Genomic DNA, 17,645 nt, shown 5'->3' with positions numbered 1-17,645 from the left:
ACTCTTGTTTTTCCAGTGTGTTAGGGTATCCAGGACTTGCTGTGGTAGGAGAACTGGGTTCTGATGTTGCCATGTGGCCTTGGTTTCTGTTGGTAGGGTTCTTGTGCTTGCCTTTCGCCATTTGGTTATCTCTGGTGCTAGTTGGTATTGTTGTCTCTGGCTGGAGTTTGTTTTTCCTGTGGGCCTGTAAGCCTGTGTCCTTACTCCTCTGAATTCAAAAGTGAAAGCACTGCTGGGAGATCTCTCTCTCTCTCTCTCTCTCTCTCTCTCTCTCTCTCTCTCCCTCCCTCCCCCCTGGCAGGCTGTGCACAGAAGGCTGTGGAGTCTCCAGGCTCCCTGGTGCAAATGGCGGCAGGAAGACTTCTGGTCCAACTGGTCCACTGATATTAGCCCTGTGTGCTCCTAGCTGTTGCCCTCCAGAGAGAAGGTGGAGATCTCTCCTCTGTGCTCAGAAGTAAAAGCACTGCGGGAGATGCACAGAAGGTCTCCTGGTGGGCTATGCACAGAAGGCTGTGGAGTCTCCAGGCTCCCTGGTGCAAATGGCAGTGGGAAGACTTACGTCCCAGCCACTCCACTGATCCCAGAAGACTGTGGAGTCTCCCGGCTCCCTGGTCGACCTCAGAGTTCTACTGTTGAATGATCTTGGGGTCTTGTTTGTTTGCTTTGTTGTTGTTTGTCTGGATTCAGAGCTTTTGACACAGGATCTTATGTAACCCAGGCTGGCCTCAAATGGCTGTGTGCTTGAGGATGGCCTTGGACTTTCGATCCTCTTGCCTCCAGCAGAGTTCCAGGATCACAGACACAAACATTACCCTGTTTTATGCAGTGCTGGGGTTGAACCCCATCCTCCTGTATGCTAGGCGGGCACTTTGCCAGCTGGGCCACCTCCCAGTCTCCTGTCTTGTCTCTAATGAGCAGTCTTGTAGAGGGACGACAGCCTACTTGTGTACTGAAAAGATTGCGTATGGTGATCAAGAGACAAAATATACACAAATCAAACCAACAGGCCAGAGACTGTCCCTGAAGGGACAGGATTTGGGTCAAGTGCTAAAAAATGCTGCTGCTGCTTCTGCCACCAACCCTGCTGCTGCCACTGTCACCCCTGCTGCTGGCTTTGTTATTCTTCTGGGACAGGGCCTCACCCTGGTCTCTAGGCTATTTTACAGACCAATATCATCCAGTTGCACTTAGAGAATAATTTCCGAGATGCTAATGCTCACCGCTGTCCGTTCTTCTATTCCAGACTTATGACTTCGTGGAGGAGGATCCCCACGCCACCCAAATGGAACTGGAGAGGAAGTTGCTGAGTGAAGCGGTCTCAGCAGGTATTCTGGCCCCACCCTCAGAGTGTAAAGGGGGTTTTCTTCTCAGAAAAGGAAGGCAAGGCGGGTGTAGAAAGAAATATGTGCGAAGCAGAAATTCTTCACAGTTTCTCTCAGATAGCAAACAAACAAAAAACTGTCAATAATCATTTTTCTACTCAATATTAAGTCATGTACTTAGGAAAAAAAATATGTTCTAGACAAATGACATTCAGCTCTGATCCCAGAATCCATTGGTAACCTGACTCATCAGTTAAAGTAGCTTCATAATTCAACCCAAACAAGGAACAATATTTATTTATTTCATGTATATGGGCACACTGTCGCTGTCTTCAGACACACCAGAAGAGGGCAGATGGTTGTGGTCCACCATGTGGGTGCTGGGAATTGTACTCCGGACCTCTGGAAGAGCAGTCAGTGCTCTTAACCACTGAGCCATCTCTCCAGCCCAGGGAACAATATTTAAGTTCCTGTTGCTAGTGAGATTATATCAGACTTCTTCTCTGTGCTCACTGTTGCTCCGAGCGCTCAGGAGAGCACGCGCCACGCACCGCGCACGCACCGCGCACGCACCACGCACCGCGCACGCACCACGCACCGCGCACGCACCACGCACCGCGCACGCACCGCGCACCGCGCACGCACCACGCACCGCGCACGCACCACGCACCGCGCACGCACCACGCACCGCGCACGCACCACGCACCGCGCACGCACCACGCACCGCGCACGCACCACGCACCGCGCACGCACCACGCACCGCGCACGCACCACGCACCGCGCACGCACCACGCACCGCGCACGCACCACGCACCGCGCACGCACCACGCACGCACGCCTGAACCCTTTATAGTCTCGGCCTGGCAGGTGTCACTGGACGCAGCCTGACAAGGCGGACATGATGTCACAGGCCTGGTGTCTGTCTGATGATGTCTGTCCTCTCAGCTCTCACTGCTCTTCCTTCTCAGTGACGTCTGTTCTGTGTACTCTAAGCATACTTGCTGTGCTTCAATCTTTGTACCCTTCTAATCAGTTGTCTGCATATGCCGAGGCACTGTCTCAAGTAGCTTATACCAGGCAGGAGTGTCTGTTTCTAGATCGAGGATGATAAAGTAGGCTGTAGAACTTCTGTCCTGAACACCCCAATTCCCTCCATGGTGACCCCCAAGTCAGAGGTGTCTTCACCATCTAAATTTAGAAACAGTATTTCTGACTTCTTTTTAGGCCAATAAATTATAAATTAAATGCATTTAAAAATTAAAGAGTTTAGTTTATTAAACATGAGCCAAGAAACCAGTAGTTGCCTAACTTGGTTTATTTTTTATCTGTCTGTCCATCCATCATCTGTCTGTCTATCTATCCATCTATCTATCTATCTATCTATCTATCTATCATCTATCTATTGCTTGTTTCTATTAACGTTCAGTGTCCTGTCTCCAGAGGTTACATTCAGAGAGCCCTGCTGTGCCTCTTGCCTGGGAGCAGACTGGTTGTAAACACCACTGGCAATCCCTGTGCCTCGCTGCCTGCTGGCTGCCTGCTCTGCACCTACCCACTCGTCCCCCTTCCAAACTCTGTAGCAGGGCACTAACCCAACTGGAGAGACTTGGACAGGATGTTAGTCAGTTTTTATGGGGAACGGCAGGGCCACATTACCCAGCCTAGCACTCACTCTGGACCAAGCTGGTCTCGAGCTTGTAATGACCCTCATGCCTGTACCCCTGAGAAGTGGGACTACATGTGCACAGCACACCTGCCAGCCTGCGTATCTCAAATAAAGTCTGGCCACTGCTGAGGGTAGTATTTTTGGGTGGCTGATATCATCTTGGTGGTGGAGGTGAGAATGGTCCCTGTCATGGTGACTGCAGGTGTCACTTCTGTCTGTGCATTCGTCACTAGATTGTACAATTCCCACAGAATTCTCACTCCATCACTTCCCTGAGCTGGGTCTATTTTTGTTGAAATAACCAACTTTTATATGATACATGACCCCCAAGTCTACTTTTCCACTATGACCTTCCCACCTATCTTTTGATTTTTTTTTGTCTGATAATGTCCAGTTTTAAGGACTCAGTAATTAATCAAACTGTCTTTTATGGAATAAAGTTTTACCAGTAATACATGCTTATTGAGTGTAATCACCTACAATGCTAGTGTGTGCTGCAAGCAGAGCCCTTCCTACCCCTAACACACACACACACACACACACACACACACCATGCTCCCACTTCAAGGTTGGCTAGTGAGACACTTTGAGAACCTTGTACAAAGTCTAGCAGCTAAAGACAAGGCTTTAGCAGTCCTGCGATTTTGTTTTTGTAACCTTCCTGATGCAACAATGTTGCGGTCTGTTCTGAACATGCACTGTGGTTCCTTTCAGCACAGCTGCGCCTGGTAGAGAATGTTGTAGAAATGCCGGAAGCCTTGGAAGCCCACGAGGTGGACTTGTGCCATTTCATCCCCCTGGGCGGCGTGTACCACCTGGATATCCTGGAGCTGCCTCCTCAGTGCAAGCCAGCGAAGGGCTGGGTGTTAGTGGAGGTAGGAGACTCCTCGGAACCCATTACAGGTGAAATTGCCTCGCTTTTATTTCATTTCCCATGACCTCAGCCTCTAATGCATGTTAATCCTATCTTAGGAGAATGTCTTACTCATTAACTTACTTGAAAACCTACAATCCTAATACCCCAGCGTGTCAGTCGGCCCTTGATTCTGCCAGTCTCCGTCAGAGCTCGGAGAATATTTTTTTCTATTTAATGGTCAGACGGTAACCATTTTCACTTTGGTAGGTGACATTGATTGAGCCCCCAAGGTCCCCCCTTCATCCCTAAAGCCTCTGAAGGAAAGTGAGGGGGCATTCTGCTGGTGCACTAGTTCAGCTGTGCTTATCAGAGTATCGGGAGAGGGATAATCCTCCTGCCTCAGCCTCCTGAGTGCTGAGATCATAAGCATACACTGGCCTACATCATTTATTTTAATGTTTAGTAGCTTGATTTTATTTTTGTATGTGTGTCCAAGCCAATCCCACCTATGGCCCCCTGCACCATAACTACAAATAGCCCCAAGTGAAAAAATTTATATCTGGGAAACAAAACTTTAAAAAATAAGAGCATTTCCCCCCCATTTCCAATACCTGGGAAAGAAGCTGAGTTTTCACAAATTCACCCAACAATCCGTTCTTGGATTTTGCCACTTGAATCCACCAATTTCTTCTGCACTCAGTTGAGGCTCCTAAGGGGCTGCGTGGACTCACTTGACCTTGGAGCTCTTTCCAGTCTATTCCATGGGAATAGTCTTCTGGATTTGCTAAGCTCTAAATCTTCCCTTGGTGCCATCTCTCTGTTGATTCAAATGGTTCAGAGCCCTGCCTTACCTCAGGAATCTGCTTCACTCGGTCCTTCCTGTGCTGCTCCGGGGCATCCACCGGTCTTTTCTATGGCTGGGTGTCCTTTATTAAATGTTAGGCCAGTGACTGTGGTTCCCTCGGGTGGTACTTGAGTGTTAGTGTGAACCTGAAGTCTTTGGCAGGTCTCCTGATATCTCTTGTGCCTTGGTTCTCGGTTCTGCTGAGCACAGGCTTGTCTGGGCTTGGGATGGAGACGCTGAAGAACACATTCGGAGCCTGGCCCGCAGGACGGCTGAGGCTGTGCTAAGTTCATCAGTGGGTTCCCCAGTCATTTGAGTTTTGCTGTGACATCTCCTATTCATGCTGCAGGTGGCCAGTGGTGGCAAGGGGAGCTTATTAATACCAGGTGCGTCTGCCCATCGCTGCCACCTTCTGATTTCCCTTACTCTGGTCACTTTTGAAAGATACGCCAAGAAGGACTACAGAGGTTCACATATCCTCCAGAATCCACAGACGAGCCCGATCCGGAAAGCGCCTTTCCGCCCATAGAGGTCACGCTGGAGATCCACGAGAACGTCATCTTCTTTGAGCGCCCCAAGGTCGTCAGGTGGGATAATGAAGGTACAGCCACACCACAGCAGCTCTGATTCTCCTTCAGCAAGGAGGGTAGTGCAGATGATTGCAGCACAAGTCCTCCCCCTCATCCCTCCCTCCTTCCCTCCCCCATCCTTCTGCCCCGCATCCCTCCCTCATCCCTCCCCCTCATCCCTGCTTCCCCCTCATCCCTCCCCCTCATCTTGCCTTCCCCCTCATCCCTCCCACTTATCCCTCCTTCCCCCTCCCTCATCCCTCTGTCCTTCATCCATCCTGCCCTCATCCCTCTCCCTCATCCCTCCTTCCCCCTCATCCCTCCTTCCCCCTCATCCTTCCCTCATCCCTCCCTCATCCCTGTGTCCCTCAACTCTTCTTCCCTCATCCCTCCCTCCCTCATCCCTCCCTCCCTCATCCCTCCCTCCCTCATCCCTCCCTCCTCTTTCCTTTCCTCTTTCATGGTTTTGAGTGACCTCAAACTCAACATATAGTCAAGGATGGCACCAAACTTCTGATCTCCCTGTGTCTACCCCTCAAAGGCTGGGATCGAGCCCAGGATGCTGGGAGGTGCTCCACCCTCTGAGAACTCGGCCCGGAATGTGTTCAGTTTACACTCACAGATTTGCTTCGGTGCACATGCCACAGTGCTCATGGAGGGCAGGACAGGATCCACAGGGCTCCATTCCCTCCTTCTACCCCTGGGACTTCAGAGATCCACGATCCACAGGGCTCAGTTCCCTCCTTCTACCCCTGGGAGTTCAGAGATCCATGATCCACAGGGCTCAGTTCTCTCCTTCTACCCCTGGGAGTTCAGAGATCCATGATCCACAGGGCTCAGATCTCTCCTTCTACCCCTGGGACTTCAGAGATCCACGATCCACAGGGCTCAGTTCCCTCCTTCTACCCCTGGGACTTCAGAGATCCATGATCCACAGGGCTCAGTTCTCTCCTTCTACCCCTGGGAGTTCAGAGATCCATGATCCACAGGGCTCAGATCTCTCCTTCTACCCCTGGGACTTCAGAGATCCATGATCCACAGGGCTCAGTTCCCTCCTTCTACCCCTGGGACTTCAGAGATCCATGATCCACAGGGCTCAGTTCTCTCCTTCTACCCCTGGGACTTCAGAGATCCATGATCCACAGGGCTCAGATCTCTCCTTCTACCCCTGGGATTTCAGAGATCCATGATCCACAGGGCTCAGTTCCCTCCTTCTACCCCTGGGACTTCAGAGATCCACGATCCACAGGGCTCAGATCTCTCCTTCTACCCCTGGGAGTTCAGAGATCCATGACCCACAGGGCTCAGTTCTCTCCTTCTACCCCTGGGACTTAGAGATCCATGATCCACAGGGCTCAGATCTCTCCTTCTACCCCTGGGATTTCAGAGATCCACGATCCACAGGGCTCAGTTCCCTCCTTCTACCCCTGGGAGTTCAGAGATCCATGATCCACAGGGCTCAGTTCTCTCCTTCTACCCCTGGGATTTCAGAGATCCACGATCCACAGGGCTCAGTTCCCTCCTTCTACCCCCGGGACTTCAGAGATCCATGATCCACAGGGCTCAGTTCCCTCCTTCTACCCCTGGGACTTCAGAGATCCATGATCCACAGGGCTCAGTTCCCTCCTTCTACCCCCGGGATTTCAGAGATCCACGATCCACAGGGCTCAGTTCCCTCCTTCTACCCCCGGGAGTTCAGAGATCCACGATCCACAGGGCTCAGTTCCCTCCTTCTACCCCCGGGAGTTCAGAGATCCACGATCCACAGGGCTCAGTTCCCTCCTTCTACCCCCGGGACTTCAGAGATCCACGATCCACAGGGCTCAGTTCCCTCCTTCTACCCCCGGGACTTCAGAGATCCACGATCCACAGGGCTCAGTTCCCTCCTTCTACCCCCGGGACTTCAGAGATCCACGATCCACAGGGCTCAGTTCTCTCCTTCTACCCCTGGGACTTCAGAGATCCAAACCTGGGCTTTCAGGCTTCTCAGCAATCACTGTACCAAACTGCATCATGCCTGCCCAGAAGAATCACTTTTAAGAGTAATGCATCTAACTACTTACCTGGGCTAGATCGCCCATGCTAGGCAGGGCTGGCCACACTGGCTTAGAGACCAGGCCTGACTCTCTAGAGCCCACGGGAAAGCCAGACATCGTAGTGTGCATCCGTGTGCTCCTGCTGTGAGGTGGAGATGGGGACCAGAGAACCCCAAAATCTCACTGGCAGCCAGCCTGGCAGGCACAGCTGAGGAGGAGGGATTCTGGCTCAAGTAAAGTGGTATCTGGGGACCGACGCCTGCGGTTGTCATCTGTTCCCTACTTGCTCCCAAGTGGCAAGTGAACTCACCTTGAGAGACTCCCGTTTCTCAACACCACTGTACCATTTTACAAGCTCTGCCCTGCCACACCCCTGCAGTAGGCCCTCATCCATCTAGCGTCTTGAACACTGTGTTTCCTTTTATGTTTTGTTTGCTAAGGACCGATGCTGGGCACCTGTTTATATATTGCATGCATCCTGTTGGGTAAAACGTTTATTTGAATCATTTTTTCCACATTTTAGTCTGTTGCAGCCCAGACTGACCTTGAGCTAAGCACATAGCCCAGGCCGACCTCAAACTTGATACCCTCTGATGCCTGCCTTCCAAGGGCTGGGATTACCGGGATCTGCTACCACGCCAAGTGGATTTTTTCCCCCACATCTAAAGTAGATCCTCATTACTGACTTGTAAGGGGCGAAGCGTGCTGCCTACTGCACGCACGAGTGCACTTCTGAGGGAAGGGTGACAGGCAGAGCCTCAGAGGTGGGACTGGAAATGAACTCTGCAGGGGCTGTACGTAGGGTTCTCGTTGGGAGGGATTTAAAAACCACCTCATTGGATCAGGGCCATGGCTGCCCAGCTGCATCCATTTCCTAAAAGCAAGATTGTGTGCTCAGAAACACTTTTGCAGCTGCTTTAAAACAGTGGTGGAAAGGCTGGATGGATGGCCCTGCGGTTAAGAGCACTTGCTGCCCTGGCAGAGGACCTAGCTCCGTTCTGGGCATCCACATAGGGGCTCACAACCCTCTCTGTAACTCTAATTCCATGGGAGCTGGTTCCCTCTGCTGGCTACTCTGGGCAGTGCATGCAGTTGGTACACATACATACATGCAGGCAAAAACACATACCAATAAGAAACGAACTTAGAAATGAACCCTGAAAGTATAATCTTAAACAAAAAAATAGCCCTTTATCCAGGTATGGTGATGCACACCTTTAATCCCAGCACTTGGGAAGCAGAATTTGTGGAGTTTGAACCCTGGAGGCAGGGATCTCCCAGGGTGGGAGCAGGGAGCTTTTCCTCAAGCGTCTTAGAACGGAAGGCCAATGTGTGCACCTTATATATACTTAGATGTTCTTACTCACTTCTATAGGGAAAATATGACACTAATGTCACTGTCTTGTGTCACGAAGGTAAACTCTGGAGGTCGGATGGCATCAGCAGTGTATACTACAACCGAGAAGACAGGCTCCTGACCTTCAACATGGACACTTTGGGCCCTGTGACCTTGATTCAGGACGCCCATGTCAACATGCCTTACCAGTCCTGGGAGCTGAGTCCCATCGGGCTGAGCAAAGTCCTTCTAATCGTGAAGACGGTTTTCGTCGAGCTCCAGATACACATCAAGGTGAGTGATGTCACGGTCCGCCCGCGGTCAGGCTGCACGTCCACAAGGCTTTTAAGACCATCTCCGGAGCTGTGGTTTCTGAGTAAAGTCCATCAAGTAAATAACCAACCTGCTCCGACCTGTTTCTGGGGTCACTAGGTCACTAGGTCAGTCATCTCAGAAAGACTGGCTGGGTGAAACTCAGAATGTTTGATCCCCCGGACATGGCGTCCGCACCCCAGCCCCTAAAGCTCATCTTACTGAGTGAGACCAGTGCCCTCAGAAGTGTACAGCCTTAGAAACTCCGGGAAATAGATTCCTGTTGGAGGGCTGAAGGCAGAAGATTCTCAGCATTTCAGCCTAAGGGGCTTTCGTGGAGAGGTTTTAAAGCTGACTGATGCCCTGCGGCCACTCAGAATCGTTGGTGACTTTTGTGATATGCAAAGCTCAGCTGTTTTAGAAAGGGCGGGAACTCCGTCGGAATACAGCAGAAAGACCATCGGGATTCAAACCCACAGGACAGGCATAGTGGAAGACATCTTCAATCCCAGCACTCGGGGCAGAGGCAGGCGGAGCTCTGTGAGGTCCTGGCCAGCCAGAGCCACACTGTGAGACCCTGTCTGAAACCAACAATTAAACCAGCAAACAAAATAAATAGATAAAGCCTCTGTGGTTATTGGATGACATCTCAGGACTGTCACTGTCACAAAGGCCCCTAAAACAGTAGCAGCCTTCTCTCAGTTCGTTAGGAGACCATTGACTTCCGAGTGTACTGGGTATCCCCCGGCCAGGCTTCCAACCACCTTGTTCCAGCGGCCAGGCGACACCTTGCAGGGCGCTAGTCTGATAGGCAGAGCTGACACCTGCTGAGTGCTCCTTTACTGTTATGCGTTTTGCCTGCATGTGTACCAACTGCATCCAGTGCCCGAAGGAGCCAGCAGACTGTGTGTCTGCAGGTCAGTCAGGTTTTACAGCTCGCCTCCTGCGTGCGGTGATTAAGCTCTTAAATAAGACGCAGCTGGTCCAAACTGACGTCTGCTGCGACTGTAAAATATGTGTTAGATTTTGAGCATTTGGTATGAAAAAAAAATTGACACCATTTTGCACTGAATAGATACTGAGATCTCTTAGATATACTAGGTTAAATGGCCAGTAACTATTAACAGAGAAGATACAGAAGTACCAACCTGTGTCTCTTCAAAACTGTGCAGCTATAGCATGCGCTAAGGATAATTCTCAGAAGTACAGTCATGGTTGTCTCAATGGCTGTTTTAATTCAGAACAAAGTGCTTTCACATCCTTTTTTTTTTTTTTAAGATTTATTTATTTTATTATATGTAAGTACACTGTAGCTGTTTTCAGACACTCCAGAAGAGGGCGTCAGATCTCTTTACGGATGGTTGTGAGCCATCATGTGGTTGCTGGGGTTTGAACTCCAGACCTTTGAAAGAGCAGTCGGTGCTCTTAACCGTTAAGCCATTTCTCCAGCCCCGTGCTTTCACATCTTATAAAATAGATCTGAGACACCATTTTTAATCCCTCAAGCACCCGGGGTGGGGTGGGGGTGTAGGGAGGAGCTAGGAAGTTAGTGAGCTTCCCAGGCAAGGATGGGGTCCTGTGGGAGTGCTTCCAGGTGAGCCCCAGGACAAAACAGAAATATCACTTAGTGTAGGGAAGCCGATGGTTTCAGATGTGGTCCACAGGAAGAGCAGAACTGGGGAAATCGTTTCCTTTCTCTTCTTGTAACTCAGGAAAACCTCTGCATGCTGGCTTCGCTGAGGCTGCGAGGCAAGGCACGCGAGTTCCATCTGAAAGGGAAGTGGATGGCGCCTATGCCCTTCATCCTGGCTCTGAAGGAGGCCGGGCTGAACATTTTCCCTGCTGTATACTCTCATTTTTATGTGGTCGTCAACAATAAGGCAAGAATAAATCTCTCTAAATTTAATGTAGTGGGAACCTAGGACGCTGCTGCAGTCAGACTGTGTCAGGGAAAACACCAGAAACACAGGGCTCCTGTCATCTAAGGTCAACAGTGTGCTGAGGGGGTCTGGCGTCCGCACCGTCACTTCCGGCGAGAGCAGCCCGGCTGCTGCCTCTCCTTCATTTTCACGCAGCGACCCACACGAGCAGCCCACAAAAGCATGTCCTTTCTGGTTTTTCAGCACAGTCCCCATGGCTGTGTGACGTCCCGTGCTCCTCACAGGGATTTAGCTCATGAGCTCCTGTGTGACTCGGGCTCCTAGAGAAACGGGCCGGCAGAGTGCAGGCATCTGGTAAAGCCCGTGGTGATGAACGGAAACCCTGGTGCTGACCTGTAGGCGGAAGAGCTCTGTACGGAGGACACAGCCCCACTTTCTGGGGCGTTTCACCTGCCAGTGATGGTGTGACACCTGTCAATCATGTCCTAAGGGTCTGGACAGAAATGCATGGATATTTAGGTTGAGTTAACTGCTTACTGCCCTGTTCCTGCCCCTGCCCGGGGGGGGGGGGGGTCTGTTCTACCTGAGAAAGAAGCCTCACTGAACCTGCCCTGAAGAGCAGGTCTAGTCTAGTACTCAGCAGGGTGCTGGGGAGAGCCTGGGCTGCAAGGAGGGTGGCAGTCAAAGCTGGAGGGTGAGGCACGCGTGCCTCGGGAGTGGGGAGCTCGGAGGGGGCTCTCTGAGGGGGGCTCAGGGAGGGGGCCTCAGGGAGGGGTCTTCGGGAGGGGGTCTCTTGGAGGGGGCTCTCCGGGAGGAGACTTTGGGAGGGGGCTCTATGGGAGGGGTCTCTCCAGGAGGGGAATCTCTGGGAGGGGGCTCCGGGAGGGAGCTCTCTAGGTGGAAATGACAGCTGCAGCCACGCCCTGGGAGAGAGCAGCAGTCTGGATGGTCTGCTCTGCCTATGCTAGACTACGAAGGATGTAATGTCAGGGGGTCAGCTCACAGAGGTCAGAGGTCAGCTCACAGGGGTCAGAGGTCAGCTCATGGAGGCCAGCTCACTACAGCTTTGGTGGACACTGTTCACCTTAGGGAGTGAGCAGAAAGGGGAACCATTGCCTAATTTTGAGGGTAGAGCCACAGAATCTGATTTCAGTCTTGAGATGAACCCTTCTGTGTGAAGGACAGGCTACAGAGAGGTCGATGGAGAGGAAGCTTGCCGGCCACTGTGAGACTGACTGTGCTATCCCCCGCCCCCTCCCGTGAACAGGTACCCCAGCTGGAGTTGAAGGCCTATCGGCAAATGGCCCTGTTGAGCTCCGCCTTCTCGTTTGGCTGGAGCAAGTGGAACATGGTCTGCAACTCCACAAGAGTTGTGTTTCGGGTAAAGTATACAAAACCAAGAACCTAACTTGTCATCCAAAAAGAAAACACCTGAGAAATGTGCGTGGGGACCCCTTCACCTCTTAAAGGTGTGAAATCAGCATTCAGAGTGTCCCCAAGTTCTGAGCGCTAGCTTCTCGGACCCTCCCCATCCACCATAGTACCAGAGGCTGGGACACTGTGTCTGTGTTGACTCCAGAGCAAACAGGAGAACCGTGTGTATGTGTGCGTAAATAGGAAGGACACTGCTTTCAAGCTCAAGGTTGACTTCCCCTCTGAGCTGAGTGGGAAGCCAGGAACACACACACACACACACACACACACACACACACACACACTGTGGCTCCACCCTGAGCTCCACCCCCAGGGCTCAGCTGAGGCAAAGGCAGCCACCATGATGTGTGTTTTCCTTGGTGCTCCCTACTTTAGTGCAGCCTCCTCACTGATGCACCCCGTGTCTCTGGGTAGGGTGCCCGCTGCTCCCTCAGTCCCCACAGCGGTCCCTGGGCACAGCATCCGCACCCGGGTGCCTTCCAGTGCTGGCTCCGTAAGTATTGAGACGATTCATGGTCAGAACCGCGGCAGGCAGGGTGCTTTCCGCTGTTCGCCGGCACCACGCCCCTTTCCTCCCAGCAGTGGGGAGACTGAGCTAGCCTGGTCTACCTCATGAGTCTCTGTCTGCCAGCTGGGCGAGTTGGGTACCCAGCAGCTCCTTCCTGGCATATATCTTGGCACTCTCAGAACTCACATTCTCTCTCCAGGTGAAGGAACACCTGTCAGAAGAAACGGAGCACGGTACCTGGTCGCTCATCATGTTCAGTGGCGACAGGGCGCAGGTGCTCAAGATGCACGAAGAGAACGACAGGTTCTCCGAGACCCTCAAGGAGGGCACCGAGTTCCACTCCACCTTGTACCACATGATGAAGGACTTCGCCTCCCCGGTGGCGTTGGAGAAGGTCAGGCATGCGGACTGCCAGTTCATCGACTCTGTGTGCTACATGCTGCTGTCCATCCGGGTCCTCAGCTATTCCTAGCCTTCACAGCGTGTGCGCGGGGCCGCCCCTTATACCTGAGCACAATCAGGTATCTTTCCAGTCAGCCACTAAAACGACCCAAGAGCACCCCAAATTCCAGCTGCACTGCAGAGATCTGAATGGCCTTTATTTGGATACATTGCAATAAAGCCTTATGTAGCTCAGAAAGCTCATTAAAATACCCCAGGTGGGGTACCCTCCCTCCTGAAGTTCCTCCCCTGTGCTTTTGTTGGGGAATTAAAAGATCCTAGCTGCCGAGGACCCTAGTTTTTGCACGATAGTTACTAAAAAGTTACTAATTTACAAATCCCAGAAGGAACAGTTAAAATCCAAGGGGACACTAAGCTGTGGCGGCAGTCACACTGGCGGTCCATCGTGCCCGAGTCTGGTAAACGGCCATAAGACGTGTTCTAGAGACATCCAGGAGTCCCCCTCCTGCGTGGGTGCAGCCTCCACGGCTGTGTGGAAGAGCTGACCTGTGAGGACGCTCACCAGGGCTGCAAACAGGACGATGAGGAGTCCGGCGAGCCAGAGCGCTCTGTTGGTTCTTCTGAAGGACACCTGCAGGCCAGTGACCCAGGAAGCCACAGAGCTGCAGCTGCAGGAGAGCACAAACGGAGGGGGCGGTCATGAGTGGGGCGTGGGGACTCTCCTTCGTCCGGGAGACACAGGTCGCCTCGCCGAGCACCCAACAGCACTGCCTTAGCTGCATGTTAGAATGGAGCCTCTTGGTTTGGGGTACAGCCTGCTCCCCAACATTGATAGCTACCAGAAAGAACTAGACGCCGCTGTTCTCCAGCGCTGAGAACATAATTTAGGCACTGACTCCTAGAATGCATCTAGCTCAGCCTGCAGCCAAGCAGAGCAGGGTTGGTGTACTTCTCGCTGCAGCCTGCATCCCTCTGTGCTATGCTATGCCACTGGTCAAACTAAAGAAAGCCAGGGCCTCACTAGCCCCCGCCCCCGCCCTCGCCTTCCCAGTCACAGTGGGCCGGAGACCAGGAAAGCCTGGCTCTGAGCCTGGCTTGGGTCAAGCTCCTGCCTGGTGTAAACAGGCTTAGGTGGAGCCCTTTATAAAGCAGTCAGATCAGCAAGGCTCGCCCTGTGTCCTCAGTTCCGCCCATCTGCCCTCCCCGCCCTGCTGCTGTCCCTGGGCAAGCACAGCTTACACTGTGCCACTGTCCCAGGCCGAGGAGCTGCTTCTCCTTTCAGAAAGGCTGGGTTTCCTGGTCCTCTCTAGCGCCTCTTCTCCTGGCGGGTCCGGGGCGTCTCTGGTTCTGCAGATAAGTTTTGGCAAACACCACCGAGGTTCGCTCATAACTCAAAGTGCTCAGAAATACCACATCCTAAATGTTAGCTCGCCAAACTTACTGGAATTTAAAATAACTTCTCTGTAGTATAATGGTCAGTAAGACCCACAAGAGGGAATTCACAAAGAATTACAAAAGTCAGTCTTAACCACTTCTAATCAATATCATGGATATATGCTCACATTTGTAACCATATTTTTAAAAGTATGTAGATAACACATTTCTTGAAATGATGAATACTTAATAGAAGCTTATTATCATATTTTAATGTCTTCTATAAGCATCTGAGTGCTTTGTAGTAGAAATTTTTCTTTGTTTTGAGGCCGACACTCATATTCTGCCCTGGCTGGCCTCACACTTGGGGAGATCCTCCTGCCTCTTTCCTTGGAGCAGAGATCCCAGGCAGGCTCTTCCACTTTGGATTCTTCTGATCGTGTTTTGGACCAGTGCTAACCTGGAATACAGTCTAAGTGTATATCCCGAATGCTAAGCTACTGAAAGCACAGGAGGCTACACGAGTGTACTTTAAATCACAACCTAGGCGGGGCTCCTCCCCCTAAGCAAACTCACGTCTGTAACTGACAGCTCCTGGTTGGACATGAATTTTGAAATCCTTAGCTCAACATGCCCAGTTGCCAAAGGGGACGGTGGCTAAGGAGGGGCCTAAGGCACAGCCTGCGAGCTCCTGACCTCAGACTCTGTTTACACAGCCTGAGTGGGAGCTTTAAGCCCTTGGCACGCTCCCCATGAAGCTCACAACGGATCCCTGGGCACGTGCCACAGGATCCCAGATGTGCAAGATGAGGCCAGCTAGGGATACATAGCAGACCCCATTCATCAAAAAGACAAGCACTGCTGCACAGATACAAAATGGCTCTCTTTATGCAAGACAGGCGAGCACACACGTCACAAAGGGGCACACGTTATGTACGTGAACGCGTTCTGTACCTATTCCCCGTGTTAGCACTCTAAGGTGGTGGAGATTTTCCTTCTATGGCTCTGGTGATAGCATGCGTAGATCTTGGAAATTCCGAGGAATTATTTAACTTAAAATGTTGCTATCCTGAGGACTAGCGGAGCCACTGTGTTCCCAAATGGCATTTATTAAGCGGTTCACAGTCGAGGTTTTGCCAATGGACGCCCTCCTCTGCACTGAGTTGAAGCGGCTGCCACTCCACACACCTCAGCTCACGTCATGTGGAGAGACAGACACCCCCACCCCCAAGGGTCACCTACTTCACGTCACACCTCTCGTCCTCAGCGTCGGCCCAGGAATAGGTGCTGATGAAGCGGTGCAGCGAGGGGCGGTGCTCGCCCTGCTTTGTACCCAGGATTCTCCTGTACAAAGATAACGACCATATGTCAAACAAAGCTGGGCCTGTTCCCACTGTCCTCCCACGCCCTGCCTAAGTCAGCCCAGACGTCGCACTGTCTTGGTTTTTTTTCCCCTTTGCACATCAAAGTAGCTCTAATTCCCCAATGCAACTACTGCGAAGTCAATTTTCACGGCTGCGCTGCTGCTCAGACCCTCAAAGGTTCTTACTGATGACCCTGCTCATGCGCTGAGACCAACTTTCAGCTTGCCGCGGGTTCCGGTGGGTGGGCACGGACCACACTTACCAGCTGCTGGACCGCCGGCTGAATCTGTCATTTTCCATGCCTGACACCTTCCGAGGTTTGAGAGATCATAAAACAGGTGCTCAGTGAAGGAAGGACAGTTTCGTCATAGAGACGAGTCTACTTTCGAGGCAGAGGGTACTCACCATCCCCACATTTCCAAGATTCCTGGGTAAAGAGGCAATGGTCACTCTTCGAAGAGAAGATGGCTGCCCAAGAGAGAAACGTGCAGTTAGAGAAATCCCGACATCCTCTGCCCTGCCACGTGCCGCCATGCACAGCTGTCCGGCTGGTGGCAGCCGAACACCCAAGGATCTTACGTGGAGAAAATCACCTTTCAGAAATAACCGTCCATTCATATTCCATGTCCCCCAACCTTTGGTTTATAATTTAGCTGACCCAGAGTGAAGCTTCTGGTCTGGACTTTCATTTATCTGTCTTGAGCTTACACTGCACACATTCCTTGCTGAGTCGCAACCTGCGTGTCTGCCCTGAGAAACATGCTTACATTTATGACCATTTTCTATTTCTCTATGTCTTCATAGATGAAAAACTGCATTGCAATTTAGTCAAATGTATTTGTTTCATCTCTCTCTGTTACCTTCACTTCAATGCTTAGGAAATTCCAGATCAAAAGGAAGTCAGTATTTATCATATTTATAGCTTCTGTAATTTTCCCAATTGATACATTCAAAATTCACGGAATTTGTGCTATATTTGTTTTAACTAACACAGAGAAAAAAATATATATATACCAAGGGAAAATCGGAGGTTTTGATTTGTGTTCATGTGGTGTGATGTTTGTGTGGTCACGTCAAATACCTCTCACACATTATCATAGACATTTTCAAAACTCTTCCCTTCCCTTTTTTTTTTTTTAACCAAACCACTAAGCAACAGCGCCCGAGTCTTGGCACTTCCCCAACTCTCCCTCAGCCTGGGGAAACCCCCATTCTATGCACAAACTCTCTGTGTAGTGGAGGCAATCCCCCTGTCTCAGGCTCTGTACTGCTTGGAGTGGGCAATGATCTTAGACTTCATTATAAGTGAGACGTTCTATTTCAACAAACGAATGTGTTTATCAGCCTTGAGATTTGCATGGGAGAGTATCATATAGTACTTCGTAACTTCAGTAAGTATCACTCATGAATAAAAAATATTTTAAATATAGTAAATAAACTAAAGTGACTCCAATGGCCAACTTCCACCATCAACTCCATTGCATTAAGCAGCTGACTGGGAGTTACTGAAGGGCACCTTTGGGTGCAGGGACCTCCTGACTGGGGCTATCACTCCATGCGCTCTCTCCTGCACCGCCCTCATCCTGCTGCCTTGTTCAGCAACATGACACTTGATTTTTAGGCAGCCTGTGGAGGCGTCCAGGAAACAGGTGTCACCCGTGTCCCCATCTCAGCGTCCACCAAGAACAAAGTTGGGGTGTAGTGCTGGACTTCCAGGGCAAGTTTTGTGGAGGGGATTGAGG

General features: G+C 51.3%; 2 protein-coding genes across 12 annotated transcripts in view; one reads left to right on the top strand and one right to left on the bottom strand.

The window, feature by feature from the left end:
• Dnai7 (dynein axonemal intermediate chain 7) overlaps positions 1-13,614 on the top strand; it is a 36,681-nt gene extending 23,067 nt beyond the window's left edge. The window contains exons 10-16 of one of the 3 annotated variants that reach the window (XM_052175250.1): positions 1,244-1,325; positions 3,703-3,863; positions 5,133-5,289; positions 8,709-8,923; positions 10,654-10,821; positions 12,089-12,202; positions 12,963-13,251. In XM_052175250.1, coding sequence (XP_052031210.1) covers positions 1,244-1,325; positions 3,703-3,863; positions 5,133-5,289; positions 8,709-8,923; positions 10,654-10,821; positions 12,089-12,202; positions 12,963-13,235 — 1,170 coding nt within the window. In that variant the 3' untranslated portion in view covers positions 13,236-13,251. Of the gene's footprint in view, positions 1-1,243; positions 1,326-3,702; positions 3,864-5,132; positions 5,290-8,708; positions 8,924-10,653; positions 10,822-12,088; positions 12,492-12,962 lie in introns of those variants that run through there. The other 2 variants (XM_052175248.1, XM_052175249.1) reach the window with 2 other exon arrangements.
• Positions 13,342-17,645, bottom strand: part of Irag2 (inositol 1,4,5-triphosphate receptor associated 2) — a 54,840-nt gene continuing 50,536 nt past the window's right edge. For 8 of the 9 annotated variants that reach the window (XM_052175253.1, XM_052175251.1, XM_052175254.1 and 5 more), the window contains 5 exons: positions 16,309-16,371; positions 16,166-16,212; positions 15,782-15,883; positions 14,405-14,512; positions 13,342-13,833 (listed from right to left, as the gene is read on the bottom strand). In XM_052175253.1, the coding sequence (XP_052031213.1) occupies positions 13,593-13,833; positions 14,405-14,512; positions 15,782-15,883; positions 16,166-16,212; positions 16,309-16,371 (561 nt within the window). In that variant the 3' untranslated portion in view covers positions 13,342-13,592. The other variant, XM_052175259.1, reaches the window with a different exon arrangement.

This window comes from Apodemus sylvaticus, chromosome 2, assembly GCF_947179515.1.
Source record: "Apodemus sylvaticus chromosome 2, mApoSyl1.1, whole genome shotgun sequence".
Lineage (NCBI taxonomy): Eukaryota > Metazoa > Chordata > Mammalia > Rodentia > Muridae > Apodemus > Apodemus sylvaticus.
This window is presented reverse-complemented; position numbering and strand designations above follow the sequence as displayed.